Source organism: Crotalus tigris, unplaced genomic scaffold, assembly GCF_016545835.1.
Source record: "Crotalus tigris isolate CLP2741 ecotype Arizona unplaced genomic scaffold, ASM1654583v1 scf7180000017987.690289119674:8195010, whole genome shotgun sequence".
NCBI classification, from domain to species: Eukaryota; Metazoa; Chordata; class Lepidosauria; order Squamata; family Viperidae; genus Crotalus; species Crotalus tigris.
The window spans coordinates 4,223,971-4,241,755 of record NW_024096758.1 but is presented as its reverse complement, the minus strand read 5'-3'; the positions used below and the strand labels follow the sequence as shown (position 1 = coordinate 4,241,755).

General features: G+C 38.2%; 2 protein-coding genes across 6 annotated transcripts in view; one reads left to right on the top strand and one right to left on the bottom strand.

The window, feature by feature from the left end:
• Positions 1-1,276: 1,276 nt before the first annotated feature.
• LOC120309134 lies at positions 1,277-13,099 on the bottom strand. 5 transcript variants are annotated; one of them, XM_039346033.1, is made up of 6 exons: positions 12,980-13,099; positions 11,351-11,608; positions 9,490-9,538; positions 9,201-9,276; positions 7,218-7,310; positions 1,277-4,826 (listed from the first exon to the last, which is right to left on the bottom strand). In XM_039346033.1, exons 2-6 carry the CDS (start codon positions 11,468-11,470, stop codon positions 2,003-2,005), a joined length of 3,162 nt encoding a protein of 1,053 aa, XP_039201967.1. In that variant the 5' UTR covers positions 11,471-11,608; positions 12,980-13,099; the 3' UTR covers positions 1,277-2,002. The 5 variants fall into 5 exon arrangements, with proteins under 5 accessions (XP_039201967.1, XP_039201966.1, XP_039201969.1 ...); XM_039346032.1 differs by lacking the exon at positions 12,980-13,099 and adding an exon at positions 12,897-12,947; XM_039346035.1 differs by lacking the exon at positions 12,980-13,099 and adding an exon at positions 12,866-12,915.
• Positions 12,998-17,785, top strand: part of CCDC25 (coiled-coil domain containing 25) — a 22,895-nt gene continuing 18,107 nt past the window's right edge. Inside the window, exons 1-2 of the mRNA XM_039346037.1 lie at positions 12,998-13,114; positions 15,235-15,282. Of these exons, the coding sequence (XP_039201971.1) occupies positions 13,090-13,114; positions 15,235-15,282 (73 nt within the window). The 5' untranslated portion in view covers positions 12,998-13,089. The remainder of the gene's footprint in view (positions 13,115-15,234; positions 15,283-17,785) is intronic.

Here is a 17,785-nt window from a genome sequence, read left to right as displayed (position 1 = left end):
TCATATTTATGACGGTTGCAGTGACCCAGGGCCATGTGATCACCTTCTGCAACCTGACAAGCAAATCAATGGGGAAGCCTGATTTACTTAACAACCATGTTGTTAACTTAATAGCTGCAGTGATTTGCTTAACAACTGTGGCAATAAAGGTTATAAATTGGGGCAAAATTCAACAACCTTTTTGCTTAGCAACAGAAATTCTGGGCTCAGTTATGATCGCAAGTCAAGGACTACTTGTACTACCCCACTTGTAGTGCTAATAAGCTGTCATTAGAAAAGAGAATTGGACAAAATACAGTAATAGGAAAAACATGGAATAAAAGACTGCCTTTTTGTAATGACAGTTGCAATTCTACTAGAAAGGAAGGCCATGAAGAAACATATTTGTTAGCTAATGGAAAGAAATTGGTTGAAGACATTGGGTTCAATAAGTGGCTGCAAATGTTCCATTTGCCCCAGTTGGTTTGTGATTTATTTAATAAATGGGGTTTACAAAGGACACTGGCTGAGTTGGCTCAAAAACTTAATAAACCTTTTTAGGCAATGGGGGCAGGTACATAAGGGGATAAGCCACTTCTGCACAAGTTCATTTAATACAGAAAGGAATCAAATTATTGGTGTTTAACGTGTACCCCTCACCCCAGGAAAAATATTGAGCAGAGCCTGAGGAAAGTCAACAGAAGCAATGGAACTTCTCTAGGGAAAAAATATTCCTTATGTTTTGACTGATAAAATAATGTGGATAGTACAGACCCAAGTGTATTCTTTTTTATTGACTAATGGATGCTGTCCAAAGTAATTCGCGAGATAGGTACCTTCTGTATATAGATAGTCCTCAATGTATAGCCACAATTAAGCCCATAATTTCTGTTAATGGTGGTAATGGTCATAAAGTGGTGACCAGATCCAATTTTATAATCTTTTTTGCAATAGTCATTAAGCGAACTTATTGGTTTTTGCCCAAAATTGGAAGTAAAAGCTGGTTTGTAGCAAAACCATTGTAAATTGCAGTTGTGACTGCAATGGCTGTAAATGTAGGCATTTGCCGAGCACCCAAAATACAGTTGGAAGAGGGAGAAATCAAAAGTTTGAATCCAGGACGAAGCCCCATGATCAGTTATAAGTTGAGAATCAGCTGTATAAATTTGATAAATAAAATATAGATAATTAAATAACACAGCCATAAGCTGCAAGGGTAAAGATACAAATAATTGGGTGCAAAACATTGTGAATCAAAGCAGATAATACTAATGCTTCAGAGCCAGAATGGGGGGAATCATAGAGTTTAATGCTAGTAGAGGACATAAGAGAAAGGTGATGCCATAGAGAGAGAAATAGTGGGATACAATTACTTCTAAGAATGCTTACAGCCAGCTGCCATTTTTTTTCTGATTCCAATATAAAATGCACTCAGAACTGAGCTGTACTCTTTTGTCTTTTTGTGGATCTATTATTTATCTCCCTTAATTTTTCTGCATATATGGTATACTAGGAAAACTAAGCATGAGTAATTAGCCAGAGTAATTTCCTCCAATAATGTGGTTTACCGGTCCATCCAGTTTTCAATTTGATCCAAAGCTGCAACATTGATCATATTGCCATCTGCCTCACCAATGTTTTCTTCCCACATGCTTCCATTCAGTGCTCCCTAGAGCCCAATTTCCTCTCTGCCTGGCTGTGTGGTAAGCTCATGATCCCCAAACCAACAATTATAATCCATATATCTAGCAGATGTTTTTTCTGGAATAGTGCTATCGATGATGGACAATTAGCTAGATGTATTTTTACATTTCCCTGCAATTTCTCAGGGAAACCCATGTGAATTGAGCAAAGGTGGTATTTCAAAATACAGAAATATGTAATAGCTCAGCCAGTTTATTTGCAGCCTGGAAAAAAAACAACACAGACCTGCTGTGTTCTATCTGTGGAGATGAGTGACAAGAAGATCCTTGTTGGAGAGGGACCGCAGAGACTGGCAGCAAGCCACATCTTTATTGAGACCTCAATACATTTGATCTCTGGGGTGTTTGGAAGGGCTTCTTTGTAATTGCATTGCGGGAGAATGTCTGGAATGTTTTTTTGGTGCTCCAGAAGAAGCTGATTTTGCACGGTAGCTATCAACCTTCTTGTGGGAATGAAAAGTTTCAGGTTCTGAGACTTTCATTGATACTTTTCTACGACCATGAGAGTGTCCTTGTTTCAAGTGAGTAGGAGTCATTGCATCTTTAGGAAGAGAGTTTTGCTTATGGTGCAAAATGCCTTTGGCTTGAAAACCAGAAGTAGCTGAAGGAACCACCAGATTTTGAGAAGAAGCTGCTTTCTGGAGGGATGCCCTAGAGCTTTGCTTTGTGGAGGGGAGTTCTTTTTTCCTCCGTACCTTTGCCCAAACTTTCCTGATGCATAACAAGAGCTTTTTCAGAATGCTGGGAGGCTTCTGTGGGAATTTGGATTGGATTGCCTCTGGGGCTGGCTTTCGAATTCGTGACTGGGGCTCCATTTTAGGTGAACGTGGAGAGGATCTAGGTGGTGTTGCTCTGGATGGCCTGGAACCAGCCCTGTGCCGTCTGACTCTCAGGTCAATTGCCTCTGTAGATCGCTGCCTGGCTTGGTGAGATGGCCTCTCTGGGGCCCATGATGGAGGTGCTGCTTCATGGGCATTCCTGCTTCTGCTCCTGCTCCTGCTTCTGCTCGGACTCCTCTCTCGCTTGGAGGGATGCTCTTTGCTGTGTTGCAACTTTGATGCATCCTTTCCTTGCACCAGACCCCATTTGCTGGCCTCATGCCTCTTGATCTTAAGGAGGAAGCCCAAATTCATGTAAACCTCCCCATCCTGTACACTTAGCCGTGGATAGACAAGGAGGCAAGGGCCGTGCTGTGGATGGGGATGCGGACAATAAGGAGCGCAGCGGCCACATAACAAGCAAACAGGATATTCTACACTTGGCCGGCTACGTCCATTCTCCAGACCTTTAGCCAAGCACATATGTAGATCCCGTGTAGCTTGCTCTGTATCCAATGATTCCACAATGGCATGGGCCAGACACTGAGACTTGGGGGGGCTCTTTGGAAGTTTGAGACTTTCCTGATGCAGTTCTACTTGTGTTTTGTGAACACAAGGCAATTCCAGTTGGTTCTGGCACATGAAAGTAGGGTCTAAGAATGATGTCCGAATAGGGCTACGGAGGTCTCCACTTTCTTTCGGGACTTCTGTCATGTCCTTAGCCCAGCTCAATCGGTGTATCTTTTGGTCAAGCATCAGGCTGATCTGAGTCTCTGCTGGCTTGTCCTTGGGACTGCCTGACCTTCCTGCACTTTCCTTAGAGGTACTTGGTCTTTTGCCACGAACTTCTTTCTCCTTTTTCTTGGGAGTCCTGGGTCTTCCAGGCTGCTTTGTCAACAGGCTCTGGTTTTGTGCTAGCAGGTTAAGTACCTCTTTTAACTCCTCCTTAGGGGTCATACTACTCAGATTTACATCTCTTGGTGCCTTGAGACTGCTGTGGCTAGTAGTATGACAGATGATGAATGGGGGAGGCAGCAAATCTTTGGGAGAAGGTTCAGGAGTCTGGGTGTGGGGTCCGGGGCTTCTTACCCTGACAGGTGGAGGTTTGGGTGAAGTTTGACGACCTTTGGGGCTAGTTGAAGGAGGTGTGCGGCTATGTGACCTTTGACCAATGGAGCGCTGCTGGCTTACCCAATGCACCACCTCATTTTGTGGGGTGATGCCAATCTGCACATTGTCTGGTGCCTTGAGATTGCTGTGGCTAGTAGTTTGACAGATAATGAATGGGGGAGGCAGCAAATCTTTTGGAGAAGATGCAGGAGTCTGGATGTGGGGCTTGGGGCTTTTTACTCTGACAGGTGGAGGCTTGTGTGGAGTGTGATGAGCTTTGGGACTAGTTGAAGGAGGTGTGTGGCCACGTGACCTTTGACCAATGGAGACCTGCTGACTTACCCATTGTACCACCTCATTTTGTGGGGTGATGCCAACCTGCACATTGGTGTCTCTGCTGGGCATCTGAGAGAATGGTGATGCTTCTTTCTGCCACTGTAATGGCGGTGCTTCCCTCTGCCAATATAATGGTGGTGCTTCCTTCTGCCAATATTGCCAATGTAATGGTGGTGCTTCCTTCTGCCAATGTAATGGTGGGGCTTCATTCTGCCAATATAATGGTGGGGCTTCCTTCTGCCAATGTAATGGTGGGGCTTCTTTCTGCCAGGGTAATGGTGGAGTTTCCTTCTGCCAATATAATGGTGGTGCTTCCTTCTGCCAGGGTAATGGTGGATCTTCCTTCTGCCAATGTAATGGTGGTGCGTCTTTCTCCCAATATAATGGTGGTGCTTCTTTCTCCCAATGTGATTGTGGTGTTTCCTTCTGCCAAGGTAATGGTGGTGCTTCCTTCTGCCAATGTTTCTTGTGGATGTGCCAGTCAAGCAGCTCCTGCTCTTTGTAGTCCAGAAAATAAATCCTGCCTCCAAATCTCTGAATATGGATAGGGCTGCTTCTGACTCTTGAAGGAACCCTTGGTGTCAGTTTGGTCAGAGATTCAGATGTTGGAGTACTTCTTCTCCGTTGCTTTGACTTCTGGTGCAGTTGGAAGTTCATTGGAGGATAAGAAGAAGATCTTTGGCGTGACTTCTGGAAACCAGTCTTGTAGGGACTGGTGACGTGCCCCTGCCACTCTGGAATTTCTTGTGAAGCAATGGGGACTGGGGGGGAGGGAGGTGTTCTAGACCGGCTATAGCAGACATCTCTGGTTGATGAATGGGCCCAGCTGTACAGAGAGGTGATGGAATCCAAAGTGGTGTTGGATGCAGAACGTGAGATTCTAAACGTGATGGGAGGTAGAAAAACAAAAAAATAATCAGAGCAGCCATTTCCCTGGAACTTAATTATATAGCATCCCATCCTTTGCTACAGTTTTGTTTTGTTTTATTTTATTTTATTTTATGTTTGTTTGTTTGTATCCCGACTTGTTTTTACAAGTAACTCAAGACGGTGAACATATCCAGCTATGAATTAACCAGCTCAGCTTCCAATAGCCCTGGCACTGGGGGATGGAGAAGTATGAAGCAGACAGGTATCATTCCCACATTGAAAAGATCTGTATTTATTCCAGCTAAAATATACTATATCCCCTACTTTTGGCAGGGCATGTTGAAGATGAGTCATTGGGAAGTCAGAGGGAAGACTCATACTCCAAATGCTATTCTCTTCCTCTGTCAGGATCAGCCCCTGCCTTATGTAGATGAACGCAGTTGCCTCAGGCCACAAAAGCTAGGCATTCAATAGTGATCTTCAGGGAATCTCAGTTAAAAGTATGTGCAAAACTTACAGGCCATAGGTCCTCTAGCTGTCACATTAAAAATAGATGGGTAACTTTGGGCTAGTCACTCTCTCTCAGCCAAATTCCCCTCATAGGAGTCTTGTGGGGAAAATAGAAGGAGGAAAGAGCATTAAGCATGCTTGCAGCCTTGAGTTGTATATGAAAAGGGGTGGAGCTTTGATCACATGGTTGTGGCCACCATCTTGACATTTTAAACTCTCCCTGCAGAACCGCTGCCTAAAATCTATGTGATACAGTATTGCTTTAAAAACTGGCAAATAGGGAGAGATGGGTAAAACTACCCAGAGGAGCATCTTTTCAGTTGTTGTACTTCAGTTTTTGGACTTCCCCAATTAAAATTATCGTTTGCTTCATTCCTGGTCCTTGAATATACTGTAGATCAGGGGTTCTCAACCTTGGCAACTTTAAGACTTGTGGACTTCAACTCCCAGAATTCCTCAGCCACAAGTCTTAAAGTTGCCAAGGTTGAGAACCCCTGCTGTAGATAGATACTAAAATCAGTTACAAATTTGCTGCCCATACCTAATATGGGGAGAAAGTGACTTCCATATCACTCATGACATAATTTATGTCATCCTTACCATGCAACATCACCCACTAGACCTGGCCATGGGTGATCTAGTAAATCCCAGGTCACAAATAAGGAACCAGAACCTTTTCTGCCCATATTTGGCTGAACTGGCTTAAGTGCATCTCTCATAGGAAATTGGTAAATATCAGCAACTCAATCAAAACTATAAAAAATTCTTCAGGACGTGGAAATTTACACATACAAAGAGGATGAATTGGCCCAAAGTGACAGGTAAACATACCTTTTAGGATGTGATATTACTCCTATTAATAAACAAAATATCTCTGATTTCTACCTCTAAGCCTCAATGTTCTAATCTGTGGGCCAGTGTTTCCCAATCTCAGCAACTTTAAGGTAAGGGGACTTAAATTCCTATAATTCCCCTAGTCAGCATACTGATTGATCTTAAAGTTGAGAAATATTGCTGTAGACATAGGTTACAATGGTCACAAAAATAAGATTTCTCTAGCTATAGTCTCTTTTTCCTTGCTCTATTTCACTAAGCTTTGAGGGAGAGAGATATATGTAAAATTATGAGGAAGGATAATAATACCACACCATCAACAGTGGTTCAGTACCATCCAAGAAGTGAGCCAGTCACTGACATGAATGAATACAGCATTGTTCATTGGTAAATTAGGACTGGCTTCCATTTGATGTATTGTGGAAGTCTTACGGTTTAGTCAACTTGTTGGTATAAGGGATAATTTGAGCTTTTCATATTGTTTGTATTTACCTTGTAAACCATATTTTAGGAAAGTTTGTAGATATGTAGGACATTTTTATTGGGGATGTTTTTATTTTTATTTTTGATTAACTCTTTGAAGGAAGAGCTATCTTAACATATTTTATCAAGGTTTACATTAAATTAACATATCTGAAAGCCTTTTTTATGGTTGGCTGGAAGAATGTACGTTTGCCTTTTTATCACAGTATCAAATGTTAATAAGAATCAAAAGCAGAAGAGGAAAAGAAATGTGAATATGCCTGCTAAGAAGACTACAGCATTATTTGCTGAAAAGAGATTCTCAAGCAAGGTGATTTTTGATTGATGTTAAACAGTCCAGAACTTTGAATTTCTTGAATAAAAGAGATATGCATCTAGCTGTTCTGACTTTTTCCATCACCATCTACTTATTCACTTAGAAAGCTTTAGCTTACTTTTATACTTACAAAACACTCCACTGCTTACTAGAAAGTGTCCACCATTGTTCCTGGACTAAGAAGTCTAGAGATCTGCTCAGCCTGCTCCCCCCCCTTGCACAGACCCTCGCTTTCAAGAAGTTCTATCAGAGTCTTACGGTTTACTGATACGTTGCATTTGCCAGGTGAGGTACTCAATTTTCTTATCCAAAACGCACAGAGTACGATAGAGGCTCAAATTGTTGCAGGACCTGACAAAAATGGGAGATAACCATATGCACATTAGGAAGTAATGCATCACATACTTATAACCAATCTCTTCTTGTTGACTTTTGCAATTTTTTTTTGGGGGGGGGGCAGAGCTAAGATGACAATGGGACATCCTTATGATATGTTATTTTTTATTTGTTTCTATAAATAGCCTTTCTTTTCCAGAAAGTTCATTTGGCTCCACTTCATTACAATTCTTTTACAGATATATTTTCCTTTTTTTCTCTGTTATTCTGCAATTGTTATCCCCTTCGCAGAGTTGATAAAATATGGAAGGCTACATATTTGAAAAAATAAAAAAATTGTATTGCAATCTTTCTTCAGTGTGAAAAAAAAATCCCTCAAGTATAATTCCTCTTGATACCTTGGTCTCTCCCTTCCCTCTGTGATCTTCTGAAGTCTCACTTTTAAGATCACTTATATTGCACCACAATTTTGGTTCAATGTCTGGCCAAGCCATAAATAAAACATTTGCATTAGGTGTGCCTGGCAAGTACCTATGGCAGTTAAATAAGCAAAGGAGGCCACATTATCTGGCAATACCATTTGTTCATATTCAAAAGAAAAACCATTAACTAATCCTTTTATCTTTTATGACCTTTTACTTTATGCTTTTCTTAATTATAGGTAGACCTTCCTTAGTCACCATCTCATGCAGTGACCATTCAAAGTAATGATGGCACGGAAAAAATAACTTTGCAATTAAGGTTCATGTTTATGATCTTTTCTGTCTCAGTCATGTGTTTAACATTATAGTCAGTTAGTATGCATTGTCCTGTGTCTGACCTCTTCTTTCCCACTCCATCCCAGAGTGGAGAGATTGGAGAGGAAGGGAATACAAGAGAGTAAGCAGGTACTTAATGGGGAATACATACAGTATCAAAGGCTAGTGTCAGCTGTTTGTCTAGAGTCTTTGTGGCTGGGAGCTACAAGCATGCTAAGTAAACAGACAGTATTAACTTATTCCTTTTGCTGTACTGAATATTCCCCATTGTGGGCTTGCTTACCCTCTTGTACATAACCCCACCCTACCCAATCTCTCCACTCTCTGAAGAGAAAAAAAAAGAAAAAAAAGACTCAGGCACACAAACAGGCAATCTCTTTAGATACTTTCTCACGTGCTGGACTTGTTTTTTTCTCTCTCCTCCCCATCCCACCTTGTAGAGAGATTGGAAATGGATTATAAGAGAGTAAGTAGATATATAGTGGGAAATACAGATAGAAAGGGCTGAAGTCATAAGTATATTGGGCAAACAGTTGACACTAGTGCGTATTTTTCAGTGTGTATTCCCCATTGTCTACCTATTGATATTTATTGTCATGCAATCCCTTCCTCTCCAATGAATGTAAATTCAAAAAATCAAATTTCCTTCTTGCTAATTACCCCAGTGCTTCCCCCTCCCTTTCCCTCAGGTCCCCCAACCAAGAAAGGTTGGGGACCTCTGGGTTAAAGAATCTCCCTTCCTGTTCTTTTTCCTTATAGCCCCAGAAAGATAGAGAAAAGCTCACATGTTTTTGCTCCCTGTTTGACACTTTATTAATAATTACCCAAATCCTGAAGTGAGAATTTAGTTTTGATTTCTTTCAATTTGTTAAATTCCCCATGAAAGTATAAAAATGCCCCTGTATCTGTCATATCAGAACAGAGATTCCTATTTAAGTTGGATAATTCTTCTCTTATTGTATCTCTTTCATAAAATGAAGATGATCATAAATACTATGAAGATAAGAGCAGCGTCTGAGCTGTCCTTCCAAACCACTTTACCAGAATTGTTGCACAACAGGTGCTGTTTCTAGGCAGAAATAATCTTATTTTTTGGAACATACATATAGCTTATTAAGAAAGATATAGAGTAGGTGGGGTTACTTACTTCTGTTCTGTGGCTGAGCTTATACCCTTTTTCCTCTCTGGATCTGTGCTTGTGACACTTAGTCTTTCCAAAGATGCTGCAGTGGGAGAGATAAAAAAGAAAGGTTGACTGCTCCAAGACACAACCTCCCAATTACTACAGCAATGTTTCTCACCCTTAATACATGGTAAATGTCTAGATGTTAACCCTCAGAATTCACAGCAAAGGGCATGTTGGCTGGGATTGCCAAGGCACCCCAGTGCTATAGGGCTAAAAAGAAAGAGAAAGTGAAATTAAGTGCATCACTTACCTATCCATGGTACTCTGTACTTGCTCTGCTTTTTGTTGCGGGCATCAGCCTATAGAAGAAGAAAAGAAACACACATAAGAATTGTTCTATAAAAATCTATGAAGAATTGTTTTTTTCTGTCCCAAAGAGTAGAATTACATATAACAATAGTAAATTTGAAGAGAGGGTACAGTTTGATTGAACATTAAAAGAATATTACGATTTGTCCATTTTGAGAACTTTAATAAGTGAAACAATTATTTAAAGGAATCATTTTTTTCATCACTGATGTTCTTAAAGCAGATATTGGACAACCATCTGTTGGGGATGTTCTACCACTGGATGGGGTTAGATTAGATGGTCTACAGCAGGGCTTTTCAACCTTTTCACAGATTGTACCACTTTTAGGACATGACAATATTTGAGTGCCACCAGTGCTTAGCAAGGTGTCAAAAACTTGATTATTAAAAAAAGGGGGGGATTTGGGGTTTTACTGATTAGATTCATTTGTTGTTCTAGAAATGGCTAGTTTATAATATGGAAAAGTAAAAAGTTGAGGTTTGATGTTAATGCTTCATTCTACTGAAACAGAGGAAGTCAGAAGTCAATGCCTTTTCTTTTCCCCTTTCCCCCCTCACTTTTCCCCCTTTCTTCCTCCCCACTGTGTCCTACTATTTTCTTTTGTATTTTATTCCATAATCTAATAAAATGTTACAAACCGTAAAAAAAAAGGAAAAAAGTACTGATTTTAATTTCTTCGGTGGCAGTTCCTTTGCCGAATCACTTTCCTTTTGTGCTAAGAAACGTATGATGAATTTATCCATATTTATTAATATGCACCACCACCAGCTGGTTGGTTGGCCCTTCTTCCACTCTCCCTCTCCTCTTCTTCCTCCCTGCCTTCTGAGCTCTCCTTCCACAGTGTAGTAATTTTGACAGACAGAAATTATATATAGTAGTCTTTAAAAACAGTCCTATTTTTCCACAATCCTTTATTATGGAAGATTATTGTAGTAACTGCAGGGAAAATCAGTCTCCTATACTATTTTAAAAATGAGGAAAACCCCATAAAAATGGCCTTCTCAGGTTTGCTTAGTGCTCATACGTAAGGAAGAAAGAAATTATATTGATTTGTTTAATCAGCTATTATTCTGTCATTCTCTGACCATAAGTCCAGATGAAACAAAAGCAGGATTTCAATCAAATCAATAATGATGTGGGAAATAACAAAGAGTGGATGGCACAAAAGAGCTTATCAAAATAAAGATGAAGGTGTACTTTCCTTCACAAAGGAATATGAAATGAATTTTTCCTGTGATTTCTTTTCTCTGAGCAGAGAAATATTTTTCTCAAGAAAAATGTGAGAATAGAACACTCTTTACAAATACCACTTCTTGTCTTTTTATTGTAGTCTAATTATTTCCATTTTTTTTAAAAAAGCTAAACAAGCTGCCACAAAAACAATAGAACCAACTCTCTCTCTTTCCCATTGCTTCCCAAATAATTCCAGAACTTTACACAATACAAAATATTTTTAATAGTTGGTTAAGATGTTCCAGATCCAGCCATCAAACATAGTGAAAATATACTCTATTATATCCATAAAATAGTTACATTATCTATCTGACAGAAAGCAAAGACTTATTTCATGAGACCAGATAGATAATGATCTGGGAAGTTATAGCTGAAGTTTAAGAGCCACCTTCTCCCTTAAAAGCTTGCTTATAGCTTAAAAAGATAAATGGATCTTTGTGAATTGAAGTAAACAAAGTATATGACAATAGTTTGTATTTAGTATTTAGTTAACAGCCTCTACCCTTCTTCATGACCACAGCCAAGACCAGCAATTTAAGCAACTTTCCATGAAGAATTTTGATCTTACCTGTATTTTTTTCACCTTTTTGAAGGCCCAGATAGTAGCAGGCACAAATAAAATGGCGACTAGCAGAAACAGCAGCAGGTGGCAGCAGTCTGAGATGACATTCTGCAGGACTGTCAGCATGGTGCTGGGGCCCAGCTGGTATATCAGCAGCTGCTCTGTCAGCCTCTAGGCTACAGGTTCTTAAGGCTTCCCATCTGAGGTCATGCTTGCATCACAAATGTCTTTTACAGTCCATTTTGCTTGGCTGAAGCCTTTTCTCTGATCAGCAGACAACATCAAAATTAACCACATTCAGCCCACTCAACTTATAAACAGTGAAGATGTTAGGTATATACACCAGTGCTGCTTATAGTCATTTGTTTATTTAGTCATTATTTTGACCTCACTTTTTTGCTATAAAATTCTAAGGCACAATCATCTCAACATAAACATGAACCCAACTCAGGCAAGAATTCAAAGCTAAGAATGAAATGTGTATCAATTACTTAGGTCTAGCAAATACTTTTAAAAATCATTTTCAAATGTTACTTGTATTAGACCTATAAAGTTTCATAAGATAGCTGCAAGCTTTTTGATTTACAAGGACTTTCCCCTTTCAATTCTTATTACTTGAATTAAAGCAAGGGGACGTGAAATACAGAAACAGAAGACAATAGAATTAGTTTGGTCTAGTGGTTAAGACACTAGATCACAAACCTGGAAAACATGTGTCCTAGTCACATTTTAGGCATGAAAGTTGGCTTTCCAGAAAATAGGAAGTAGTAGCATTAGGTATGTTCGCTGCCCTGAATGATTTTAAAAATAATAAAGGTGGAAAATAAATAAAATATTGCATTAGATATGTAGATCAACTTTTTCCAGCTTTATAGAACCAGCATGGCCACATTTATTGGAAATAATGGGAGGGCTTTTTTTTTTAATAGTGAAATACAAAACAACTGGCACCAACAGAAAGAAAAATAGAGAAATGGTGATTATTTATGAGTAACCCCCCCAAAAATATGGAGATTAAAACAAACATGACTAAAAAAGTAGTGATATACCATTCATTAAATCCTTAAGCTGATCAAACATGTTGCTTTATTTTCACTCTTAGAACACAGTAACTTTTTGAAGATTGATACAGACCCATATCCTGGATCCGTTCCTAAGAAACTTTCCTAATCAACTGGGTGAACGTTAGCCTCTGAAAGGCTGCTAATTCTGTCTGCCTCCTCAGAAGCAGAAAATTCTACCCTACTGGCATAAACGAATACTGTAATATTTAAAATAAAGAATGCACATTTGCAGGTTATCACAGGTAGAAAATAGTCACGTAGGCAAATACGTATCCAGCCCCGTTCAGTAGTGCTTGAGCCTGAGGTCACCCGTTTCTATATGCCCCCTTCAAAGTAAAGAAACATTTTTTTTCTCGTAAAGGGGTAAGATTTATATAAAACTACACAACAGAGAGTTTGATTTTTGTTTCGTTTAAGGAAGCAGACAACGAGGGAACATGGATGAGGGTCCCTGTACCTATCTTCAGGCTTATAGGGGTGAAACCCACCGTTGGAAAATTAACCTCTGTGTTGGATTTTCGGAAAGTTCTGCTTGTAACACTTATTATCTCTATGGGAACTATTGACTTACGTCATTTCCTGAGAGCCGCCTCGCTAGAACCGGAAGGCGCTGGCCGTTTGCGAAGCTTTCTGGCTTAAATTTCCGAAGCGGGTGAGAAGGAGCTTTCGTGTTGTGTTGCCATGGTTTTTTATTTCACGTCCAACGGTAAGAGTGGCCTGGCCACACTCACAACTCTTGTCAGATAAAAGTGGATGCTTATATCTGAAACCGCTTTCCCCCGGTTGATGTGACAGATTACAACTCTTCTTATCACCAGCCACTTCTGTTTCGGTTGGCGGATGATGGGTTTGTAGTCATCAGTCCAACCTATCCAGTGGCCTCGTTATCTCTGCATGATGTTCTCTTATCGCTGTACAACCCAGCCAGGGTAGGCTGGCCGTGCTATAGTTGATAAACAAGGTGAAGGTAACTCCACACCCCCGAGAGTTTAGGATATTTTACAAAAGGCAAATGGAAGATGAAACGAGAAGCATCTTCGCTCAGATTAATGTGGTGGGTTCATGAAAAGTGATCTTATTGTGAAGGAATACAACCAAGTGCTTGCTGATGATGCATTGATTGCCACCATTTATGAAAAGACATATTTTTTTATTACAACGTCTCAATTTGACATGCTTTCAGGAAAAAATGAAGAAAAATTGTACAATAAAAATCACATTAAACAGTTTAGTTAGATTCAAACCATAATTTAGCATAATGTATGAATCTAATCCATATCTTCTCAGCATTTGGCACACTTTTGTTGAAATGATTGCTTTGGATTTTGATTAACTAAGAAGAGGTAGAAATGGTGGGTACTGTTGTCTTATGTCCTGTTTGTGAGAACAAAATACTGTCCTAAGCTTTTGCCTTGCCTTGAACGACTTTTACAGTATTGTTTCTAGTATATTTTTTCTCCATTCTGGTAGTATACATTTCTACATATCATACTATTCTACTTTGGGTAAGCAGTGTTCTATAAAGTGGAGAAAAGGAGTAGAAAAATGTGAATAAATTGCAATTATTCACTTCACTTCACTTTCCTTAACAAATGCAGCTATATTTGATGACTATTAATTTTCAGGTCCATGTTTTTAATTGCACCATACAACCTGCACAAAACATTTGCTGGAAATCTTGTGGATTCTCAGCCAATAAACAGCAGCCTCTGCATGCAAATATATGCATATTCACATCCCTAACCTATATACTGTATCTCCAATGTCATCACACAAACTTCTTATAAAATTATTCAGAAGTACATTAAATAAGCAAACTGATTGTTGTTTTATATCCTCCTTAACGTTAAGCCATTTTTAAGCATTCCTTTTATTGTCAATTATGCTTTACTTTCAGCATAAACACTCATTCAACAATGCATTTTCAGCACCATATTAGCACAAAACATTTCATAATTCAAGTCTGTTTTCATTATACCTATAGAGTTTTCTCTATATAAGAAAAAGTACAATAAATATTATCACCTTCATATATTTTTCAGAGAATTGTTGTAATGCAGAATTTTTGCTCATTGTCATGTCTAGTATTCTGTCAATCAGAATTCTGCCAAACACTTTCTAAGACTCTCAAGCTAATTCCCCTTTTGTATTATTAATCTTTCTCTTTAAAAAGGGGAACATTAATGGATTTCCTCACAGGTGAGGTTTTCATACATATGTTATACACAACCATTTTATAAGCAAACCACATCCATATTTTATCATTTCTTCAACTGTACTGTTTATATCTGTAGCCTTACCATATCCAGCATTCTCAGAGCTTATATTCATTTCCGTCAGCTTTTTCCTAAACACTAACTTTTATGGAATTCTATTTGGCATAGTACTATAATTTCTAAAGCATTTCCTTCCAGCATTTCCTCACTTCAGTTTCTTCAAACATAATGTAATCACTTTCATTTTAATGCCATTCATTCATTATTTAGCACTTTTCACCCATTTCTGAAAGTTTTCTTTACCTCTTATAATCTTAATCATTCCTTGCTCTCTTTAACCATATTTTTCCACATTTTTTTTAGAATTTTCCTTTTCTCCTTAGATGTATAATAAAATATATTTCAGAGCCTATCTGAAAATAATACTGGGGCAACTGATGTTTTTAGACCAAAATTAATTATCCCTCAGCTGAGGAAAGCTTATAATGATTCTGACATTGGGATATGAATATGTTTAATAGTTTAATAGATAAATCTTTTGTGGAAACCTTGCATATCTGTGCATAGTGCAAAAATAACATGGGTTATTTTTTTCTTTTCTGTCCTTCAGTTATTCCTTCTGTTTATACAATTTATATGGGAAAAGACAAGTATGAAAGTAAGTAAAGCATTCCTTTGATTTGCATGAAAAAGTGTGATCTATTGATAATTTATGCATCTTCTGTAACAGCTCTTTTTAGCTTCCAATTGCTTGGGAATTCACTCACCCTTTCTTTTAGATACAGTAGCCACATTTTTTAGAATAGCAGGATGATTATTAGTTTTAGGAAATCAGTTCCCAAATCAATATTGATAAAATGTTGAATAAAAATATAAGCAGACCACTTACAACCACAATTGAGCCCAAAAATTCTGTTGCTAAGTGAGACAGTTGTTAAGTGAATTTTGCCCCATATTACGCCCTTTCTTGCCACAATTGTTAAGTGAATCTGGCTTTCCCATTGACTTTACTTGTCAGAAGGCCCTAAGGTGATCACATGACCCTGGGACACTGCAAGTGTCATAAATGTGAGTCAGTTGCCAAGCGTCTGAATTTTGATTACATGACCATGGGGATACTGCAATGATCGTAAGTCTGAAAAATGGTCATGTCACTTTTTTCAGTGCCACTGTAACTTTGAATAGTCACTAAATGAACTGTTTGTAAGTTGTAAGTCAACAAACTGTAGTTTCTGATGACTAATTACAGTAAATTACAAGAGTATGTTGTACAGGAAGGGTTTTTTTTTTAAGCTATGACATTTGTTACCAACATATAGTTGCCAATATAGATGGTTTTAAAGAGTGATTAAACAAATTATTAGAGCATTAAAATACAAGTCTGACAGTTTCAATGACAATTTATTGCCTCCATTATGAGAACCGTGCTGGGAGAGAAAATACCCCTGTGCTTATGTTTTACTTCCTAGTGACATCTACATGGCCCTCTTGGTCTAGATCAGGGGTAGGCAACCTTGGCTTTTTTATGATTTGTGGACTTCAACTCCCAGAATTCCTGAGCTAGCCAGTTGTCTACCCCTGGTCTAGATGGTTTGAATCAGTAAGATTATTTATTTACTTGGTTCCTTTGAGTCAGCATTAACTCCTGGCAACTGCCTGGACAAGTCCCTATAGTGTTTTTGGCAAGAGTGCAGAAGAGCCTTGCAGAAGATAATGGTTTTATTATCTTCAAGTATGTAGAATCATATTAAAAGAATTGCAGAAATAAGGGGAATACAGTATCGGGAAGTTGGAAAACCTTATAACACGTAACTCAATATTTGTTGAACCTTATTTATAGATTACTGGTGAAATATAACTTAGAATCTGGAAATGTCAAAGGCTGCATGATTAAATGGATACAAAATTTTAATGTAGTAATAACAATTTAATGGTAGGAACTTCAAAGGAAGAACATAAAATTTACTCTGAACATTTATTTGGAGTAAATTGGTATAAGATGTTTTGTTGTTGCTATATTAGTCCAATTTTGCTAGAGTGGATAAATCATTTTCAAAACATTATTGTTGGCTGGGGGGTTTATTGCCTTTTGTATTGCAGTTTTATTTCTGTAAGCCATCCAGAGTTATGGTGAGTGTGTTGGGCGGCCATATACATTTTCTCAACTAATAAATTTAAAAAGTTGTGAGGATATGCTTTGGCATCTGGAATAACTTTGTACCTTAAAAGTAAATCAGGCACAAGTTTCAACTCAAACTGGAAACCATTCTTAGATTATTATATACATGGGTTGGTACCATGTGAAAAATGGTTTATTTGTCCATAGAAATTATGTGCAATTTTGTGAGAGAGGTGCTTGAATCAGAATAGATTCTTCATAATATGGAGTAAACTTAACACAATGTTATGTAATTACATTTCCTGATTTATATTGTGTTAATCAAGGTTCTTGATATGGTACTTGATATACAGTTGATATATACAGTATTGATACAGTTGCCTCGCAGTGAGATGGGCAGCAAACAAATTTAATAATTAAAAAAGGAATTTAATAATATCAAAACATTTTGCATAATTCAGTGACACACTCCCCCGACCCCACCCCTCACAATTCTCAACCTTTTATCTTTAAACAGATGGAACATTTCTTTTTTTCTAGAGCAAATGTAGTAACTGTGAGTATAGGGTACAGTCTAAATTAGATTGTGTCAATTTTGTGGACAATCAAGTAAAAAAGCTAATGTAATTGATAAATTGGAACAAGAAATAAATTCAGTAGAAATTCAACTTCCAGATGCCTTATGTATCTTCCTCACCCACCAATATTTTCAAGATTGCTTTTATAAATGGATTTTGTAAAGTTCATTTTGAAAAGTGAAATTGCACTGTGTGCCTTGTGCAGAGATCAAACACCTGCTATGTAAAATAAATTGTACTCCTATTTATCTAAAATTTTTATTTTGAAATTGGAATTTGTAATAAAAAAACGCTGATATACAAATTAATATTTGAGTGCTACACTCACTTGGGCTTCTGTAACCCTGGTGTACAAAAATGCTTTTGTCAAGAACTACTTTTCCTCATGAGTTGAAAGCTACATGATGAGTAAGATTGAAGTATGCACTGGGTGAAGGCACAACTTAAAGTAGGGATACTTTTTT

Coding starts and splice junctions, on each gene's coding strand:
- LOC120309134 (XM_039346033.1), bottom strand. CDS start 11,470: ATGCTGACAGTCCTGCAGAATGTCATCTCAGACTGCTGCCACCTGCTG. Junction 9,539..11,350: donor AAAAGGTGAAAAAAATACAG/GTAAGATCAAAA, acceptor CTTCTTCTATAG/GCTGATGCCCGCAACAAAAA. Junction 9,277..9,489: donor GTACAGAGTACCATGGATAG/GTAAGTGATGCA, acceptor CTCCCACTGCAG/CATCTTTGGAAAGACTAAGT.